This window comes from Dipteris shenzhenensis, chromosome 3 (assembly GCF_047967505.1).
Source record: "Dipteris shenzhenensis isolate YYH24624 ecotype China chromosome 3, Dip_SZ_1.0, whole genome shotgun sequence".
Lineage (NCBI taxonomy): Eukaryota > Viridiplantae > Streptophyta > Polypodiopsida > Gleicheniales > Dipteridaceae > Dipteris > Dipteris shenzhenensis.
In genome coordinates this window covers 34,470,687-34,478,289 of record NC_141598.1, presented here as the reverse complement: position 1 = coordinate 34,478,289, position 7,603 = coordinate 34,470,687, and the positions used below count along the sequence as shown (strand labels likewise).

General features: G+C 43.6%; 1 protein-coding gene across 1 annotated transcript; it reads left to right on the top strand.

The window, feature by feature from the left end:
- The first annotated feature begins 4,445 nt into the window (after positions 1 to 4,445).
- On the top strand, positions 4,446 to 7,100 carry LOC147903701 (uncharacterized). The gene is made up of 5 exons (XM_087400677.1): positions 4,446 to 4,752; positions 4,965 to 5,218; positions 5,294 to 5,505; positions 5,649 to 5,922; positions 6,460 to 7,100. Exons 1-5 carry the CDS (start codon positions 4,710 to 4,712, stop codon positions 6,769 to 6,771), a joined length of 1,095 nt encoding a protein of 364 aa, XP_087256803.1. The 5' UTR covers positions 4,446 to 4,709; the 3' UTR covers positions 6,772 to 7,100.
- Positions 7,101 to 7,603: the final 503 nt, after the last annotated feature.

Below are 7,603 nucleotides of genomic sequence, written 5' to 3'. Positions count from 1 at the left end.
GTTCTTGTCAAGCTTTTCAATGACAATCTGTGAAAGAGCATCAGACGCCATTACAGAACACTGCAAAAAAACACAACTTTTGCCTCACAAGGGCAAATCTGCAAAACTGGCGAGAGTGGTATTTGACCACACAGTCACTTCCTAGTGACGATTATGCATCAACAGAGAATAAGAATGATTCTATCACTCCGAATATCTCTGTGCACATGCATAAGATGTAATTTACGCGATAACTTTTCACCGACCTGCAGAGCAGTGGTCGCACAGTAAAAACAGGGCACTTTCCTAAGTGCCTACGGAAAACTTTCGCCACCAAAACGGGCCCCGAAATTTCACCAAAGGCTTCGCCCTCTCCCGTAGCATGTGCTGCCCTCTCGCCACACCACAAGGGCATGCCAATATGAGATAGTGCACTCTTGCACTTTCCAGCTGTGCTACCTGGAGAGATTTGCTCCCAAACTCGAAAAAAAAGGAAAGCAACACTGATTCTCTTACTAGGACACCGCGAACTTGGTTTGCTTTCTTGAGCTCCTTACCACGAACCGAGCTTTGATACCATGTGAAGAGAGTGGGAGAGAAGGAAGGAGTCTCACTTGCAGCTTTCTCACATACACAATGGGGAATATACACAAAGATGGAGGCTAAAAACAATTTTCCTCTTCTTAGTTGTGAAAGCCAAAAGAACTCTAAGTACAAAAGAATAGGTGAACCCTATATGTGGGTCTCAAACCAAACTGAGCTAACTAAGGTGGCATACTAACTGAGCCACTAACTAGAGTACCTAAAGATAGCTGTCATCCAGCTATTATTCATGGGCGGTGTACCAACCGCATCTGTAGCTAACAAGTCGGTGACATAAATGCACAACAGTCACCCTAGCATATCACGACTGGAGCTCGATATCTCAACAATGAAGACTTCACTAAGATAGCCACTCCACCCTTACCTCTAACATGATAATTCACATAAACATCATATTCCAATCTCGTCCACGCTCCCCAATAGGTATCCTTCCCCCCCCCACACTTAGGCTCTTGCAAAAGGACTATGTGAGGCTTAATTTTGGAAACAATCCTAAGACATCCACTTTGTTTCCCCTTATCACACCCAAAACCATCTCAACCGAATGCATGTAGAACCCTCTTGACTCTACCCTATTGTGCATGGCTTTATATGCATCGTGGAAAAAGTTAAACCTTTTCTCTTTCCCCAGACCTGAGCCTCTCGCCACGTCTTTGAGTCTCTTGGACAAACTACGATTGATTTGGCTTGGGAACCCTGGCTTAGAGTTATCCACCTGACGTTTCTCTTTCCCTTTGTCTTCCAAATTTCTCTTCCTACCATTAGCATCTAGCATTTCCACTTCAATGATTTCAACCAACGGTTGAGACAAGGCACTTTCTTCCCTGTCGACACGCACAATTTCTGAAGGCATGATCTCTTGAGGAACCGAGGAGTTGCGAGCAATGCCTCCTCATCAGAGAACTGAGAGACAACCTAGGACACCTTCCCCTTCTTTCCCACCACCTACCAAGCCTCTTTCGAAGTTGGTTGAGAAGCCAAAACGGGATAGCCCCCCCCCGACTCTTGATATCCTGAACATTCAGTATAGCTTTGGTCTCCTATAGCCCACCAACCTTGTCCCGATCATCTTCTTTCTTGGGTGAGTTTGACCTGCCAACATCTGACGACTCTTCTCCACGGGCCAATCTAGTATTTGCAACTCTCTCCACGAGGCTCCTTGGAAAAATGTCCCAATTTTTTGCATACAAAACATGTATACGAAAAAGGCCCAAATCTGAAAAGCATAAGCCCATCTAGAAAATGCACTTCCACAAAATCCAACGTTGGTAAGCTCATGTCTAGAGTGTCCAAGCTCTTTTGTGGCCCAACGAGTTCCTTGATGGTGGGGGAACCATGAGAACTTTACATATCATGATTACCGATAAGTAATCATGATATGTAAATAATCATCATAGATAAATAAGCATAAAGAATCTTATGTCAATCTTATGTCAGGAACAACATAAGATTCTTTCTACTTATTTATCTATGATGATTATTTAGATACAGAATGATTATTTAGATATCATGGTTACTTATTATTATCATTAGTATGTATTATATATTTATCTAACTCAAGTGTGAATGCCAAACCTTGAAGGGAACTTGTATATCCACCACTTTGAGACATTTCATGTGTGGAACACATGAAGGGCACTAGAATTATGCCCTTTAAGACATTTCAATTGTAGTACGGCACTAGAATATGCTCCCTTCAAGCTTCGGATTCTAGGTGAAACGATTTTAAGTCAACCCTGTATGTTCTCTGTGTGGCAGGGAATAGGTTGGTCTTCTAATATAATCTATTGCTGGGTAGGGGAGCCGCCACCATCTTGGCTGAGGTGAAGAATAATCTAAGGGACTTGAGGTGGATGGCGAGAGGTAGAGAGGAGCTGATATGTGGACCTCTCTTGGAGATAAGGGTGTTCCTCCCCTGGGTCTTTTTTGCTATTCGGTACTATGAGCAGCGTAGGTCCAGGGCAAGTACCCACGATGGGCCATGTTTTGTAAGGTCTATTTTTGGGTTGAGCATCCCCCCATGCATTATTATTATTGGCCTTTTATTAGTATTATAGTAAGTGTGAAAAAGAAAATGCATTTCTGCCCTTGAAACAACGACCTTTTGATGGATCATTAGAAGGGCATTCTCTTCTACCTTTTTGGATACCTATGAGTTTGGGTCCTCCTTTTGGATGCCCAAACAATGCCCCCCCCCCCCCACCTCGTAGGCGATTGTGCACATGTGTAAGGGGAGAGGGTTGCACATGTGCACAAGTGAAAGAGGGGTGTTGCACATGTGTGCAAAGGGGAGGGGGGTGCACATGAGTCCAAAGGGAGGGTGTGGAACCCCAAAGAGGTGAAGATCAATATTGATATTGCTTTACCTTGTGACATTTGTACTCCAATGTTTTTGTTTGTGTACATGTGATTTTACCTTGCTTCTTGTTTATTATATTGTGTGTTGGTTGCATTGAAGACGTAGTCATCTACCAATGCATCCATTCTTTCCATGCCAATGGGTGTTCAATGCTACCAATAATAAATACTTGTTCAACATGAAAAGCATGAGTATAAGGAAATCAATGGGTCTTTGATCTTTATAGAGAGCTCCCTTAAGTAACTAAAAATAGAACAAGTGTGTTTTCCTTTTTTAAAGAAACCTTGGCCTACATTGCCTACAGCAACAGAGTCCTTTAGCCTATGGTAATAAAATGGCTGACCTCAAAAAGTGCATGGCTCACCACCGGGGGTGTGTGGCTAGTCACCCCACTGAGGAGTTTGATGTAGCCTTTGGAAGCTGCGACCATAGGGGCTAATCTATCCCTGACGGGGTCCCTGGCACAGAATGTTAAACAACCCTCATTAGATCCCACCAAATGTTTTGACCATCTAACCCTCGAGGGGTCCAATAAGGAATCTATAAGGTAGCACATGCAATCATCATAAGGGTTTTTCTAATTAGGCAACTTGATACAATTTTTATAGAATCACACTTAGAAAAAAATTAAAAGTTTATGAGGATTAGGATAAACTATATATGTAAGATAAGGGTATTTATATTCGTCTCTTGAACGTATGTATAGGGTGACATAAGGGCATTTATATCAATCCATAGGGATTTTACATAACGACTTCCCCAAGATCTAACCTAGCCTTAGTCCATAGGTAATTTGCCCATTGTGAGCCATTTGGATGTGTCTGTTTGGGGAACATGAACGTAATTATGCATATGGCATAAGTATTAACTTTGATAAGATAGCAACAAGTAAAAAATTGTTTGCGCTAAGGGTAAACAACTTGGTCATTGTCACCCACCCAAGCATCCCATGTATGCCTCTCAACGTGTACAACATGTTGATCTTCATGTTATTACCCGCACCATCACACCAGGCCCTCCACTCTGCAAGCAAGTTTGAAGGGTATATTGGTGAGGTTAAGTAAAGTGAATGTAGAGGTGTACTAAACTGAGCATTGAAAGGTCTCAAGCGAAGCTATGTACGAGAAGTGAGCGTTAAAAGGTCTCGAGCAAAGATACGTACCATGAAGAGTGAAAAAGGGACTCTACAATGACCATGCGTACTACCTAAAAGTGAGCATTTGAGGTCATATGTGAGGGAACAAAAGGGAAATACGGATGGCTTTTCTTGGATGTTTTTCCCTTGGAAAGACATGTTTTCGGGGTTTTAGTAGACAAAATTAGAGAAATATCACATCAATGGTTCTATCGGGAATATGGAGATTAGAGCATGGAGTCCTCTTTGCCATAAGACACTATGTAATGATAAGTGCTTGCTGAGCCTTGAAGTTGACGAGTGCCCTTGTAAGTTGTAACAGCCTTCAAGTCACAAACATTTAGCCTTGAAGTCACAAACGTTTTCCCCTCCTCTCTCTCTCAAGTTTAGAGCATGAAGGATGACTCAAGCCTTGATTTAAGAGCCTTGCATTTGCATTTCAAGGCTCGAACTCTTCTTTCTCTCAAGTTTATTCCTAGAGCATGCATGCAGAATGACTCAAGCCTGCATTTAAGAACCCTGTGGGCCTTGGAGTCACACGCTTTTTCTCCTCTGTCTTTCTTTGAAATTTAGAGAATAGAAGTCTTTTGCTTCTGCACTTGAAGAGGAGGAAAAAGAGGCCCTTTTGCCACCATGCCTCCTGCATTGCATTTGCCTCCCCTCTCTCCTGCATCAGGTCTTCCATTTTCTCTCCTGATTCTTGCCCTCCATAGCTAAAATTTCGATTTGGGTTGCATTCCTTCTTAGCTCGATCGATCTGTTGCAGGGGAGAGGGGAGCTAAATTTCGATTTGGGTTGTTGCATTCCTTTAGCTGCAGAGAAATTTGGGTTGATCTTTCTACTGTTTTTTCTGTTGATCAATCTGCTCTCCTGTTGTGCCTCTTGCAGGAGTGCTTACTGGTGCCCTGGTTGCCGGAGCAGGACTCCTCTTCACCTGGTTTTTCAAGGCCCTCCGCCCTCCTCCTCCCCTGCTCTGTGGATCCCCTAACGGACCCCTTGTCACCGCTCCCAGAGTGAAGCTCAAAGATGGCAGGTTTTTGGCTTACAAGGAAATGGGAGTACCCCGTCAGTTCGCAAAATTCAAAGCCGTTTTTGTGCACGGCTTCAATGGGTCTCGCCACCATGCTCCAGAGTTTTCACAGGTCTAGAGTTGTCCCCGCATTGCTGCTTTTGAGTGCCGTTGACATGTTAATCATCTGCTCCTCCTTGACTTTCAGGCCCTCCTTGAAGAACACTCCATCTACATAGTGAGCTTTGACAGAGCTGGATACGGGCAGAGTGATCCGAATCCGACGCGGAACATCAAGAGTGAGACACAGGACATAGAACAGTTAGCAGACTACCTCGAACTGGGAGAGAAGTTTTACCTTATTCCCGAGTCGATCGGGGGATATACTGGATGGGGTTGTTTGAAATACATACCGCACAGGTAAACCATCCCTAATAATTGCAGAGAAACGCAGGAGCGTAGGGACGAATTATTGGTTAGCGTAGTAGACCAAAATGGCTTGGAAGTATTGGGGCATAAATCCAGAATTTTCGTTCTTGTGCTCAATGATTTGGCTGATGCAGACTAGCCGGAGTTGGAATGATAGTTCCCGTCACCAATTTCTGGTGGCCAGGCATTAGTCGAGCAGAGTTCAAACAAGCGTTTGGGACACAGGTCCTTGCTGACCGGATGTACTTGCAGATAACCCATTACCTGCCATGGCTGCAGTATCTTTATGTGACGCAGCCGTGGATTCCAGCGTCAAGCGCTATCAATTTGCCGCTGCACGTTCTATGTCCGTCCGATAGAGAGGTGGTGCAAAGCTTTGCGAGTGCGTCTCAAGAGCGTTTGGCAGAGGTAAAAAGCGCGTGGAAGGGAAATATAGTTTGCGTGTGTGGGAGAACCCGTCTATACTGCAAAACTTTTGATTGGGCGGCTAATTAAGCCTGTACAAGCCTCCTCTTCTGTGTATTTCGGCCTTTATGTGATTGTGTGCGAATGTTTTGAGTGTGAGTGTGAGTGTGTGTGTGTGTGTGAGAGAGAGAGAGATATATATATATATTTTCTTTAACCAAAAAAAAAGTGTGTGAGAGATTTCACTGTAAAAAAATGTGTGTGTGTGAGAGAGAGAGACGTTCCTGCTGATATTGAATTGCCTCCTGGTCGTGTGTGTGTGTGAGAGCGAGAGAGTGAGAGAGAGACAGATTAGGAGATCAGAAATCTGTTCATGTAAATACTGAACTGCCTCCCAGCCATGGGGGTTGCTTGCTTGCTTGTGTGTGTGTGTGAGAGAGAGAGAGAGAGAGAGAGAGAGGTTTCAAAATGTTTTATTGCTTGTTTTGGGTGTTGGATTCCAAGCGTTTGATGGCTTGTTTTGGGTGTTGGCTGTAATAGTTGGCAGAAAGCACACAACAAGGAATCGCAGAATCCCTGTGCAGGGATTCAAGGATCATGTTCGGTAACTGGGAGTTCGACCCAGGTGAATTAGAGAACCCATTTCCTAATCGCCCTGGCTGTGTGCATTTATGGCAAGGAGAAGAAGATTATCTTGTCCCTGTTCTGCTCCAACGAAATATTCACAGAAGACTGCCCTGGATCCAGTATCATGAACTTAAAGGTAGGGGCCATCTTATCAAGTACCATGACGGCTTTCCAGACAGCCTCCTCAAAACCTTGCTTTTGGGTGAGAAGTTTGAATTTCAGTAACTTATGATACTTGGATCTGGGAAGTTTGGCAGCCTATCTCTCCTCCACTGTCAAGCCCTTATAATCAAATAAGTTTATGGTTATCTCCCACTCTATTTCGGAGATAATCCTGAGGCCCATTATAAGAAGAGGGTGGAAAAGGTGGTCGGATGCCTTCATAATTTTACTTTCAGAAAAGCAATGCATGTATATACCTCGTGGAAACAGCAGAGGCCAGAAGAAGGGAGAGAAGGTCCCTGATGAAACAAAGCAAAAGGAGCAATGTGATCAGGACCATCAAGGCTCACTGTACTTTGTAATCTTAAGTGGCACAAATTTGTCAATTTTGAGCTGAAAAGCATAGATGCTGAACAATGAGAATGTTGTATATGCATGTATGTAGGTGCCATTGTGTGTGCACGCATGCATAGTTAGAGAGAGAGAGAGAGAGAGAGAGAGAGAGAGAGAGAGAGAGGATTGATGCATTGTGACAATGTATCTTCCAATATCTGATATTCGACTCACACCTCATTTATGGCCTTCAAAATTTTAATAGACTAGTAAGAATGTTTATCTTAATCATAGCATCCATGGCATTTGTGGTTGGTGGGATGCCTCCATATCTTTTCTTGTGACTTAAGAAAATAAATGCATGCATACATGTCTAAGGAATGGTAGAGAACTAAATCTGCTTCGTTTCCTTTCGGACCTTTCAGGTGCTACATAGAAGGGACTACTACTTCGTAATGTTGCAAGGGGCACAATGAAGTAATAGAAGCTGAACGAAAAAGTGTGAGCATGTGTGTATGCCTCCACCACCAAGGCCCACGTAGGTTTTATAAAACTACATGCC

What these genes read in the sequence shown, in the direction of transcription:
- LOC147903701 (XM_087400677.1), top strand. Translation starts at nt 4,710, where the DNA reads ATGCCTCCTGCATTGCATTTGCCTCCCCTCTCTCCTGCATCAG. An exon ending in TCCCCTCTCTCCTGCATCAG is followed by an intron (nt 4,753 to 4,964) that starts GTCTTCCATTTT and finishes TGCCTCTTGCAG; the next exon opens with GAGTGCTTACTGGTGCCCTG. An exon ending in ATGCTCCAGAGTTTTCACAG is followed by an intron (nt 5,219 to 5,293) that starts GTCTAGAGTTGT and finishes CTTGACTTTCAG; the next exon opens with GCCCTCCTTGAAGAACACTC.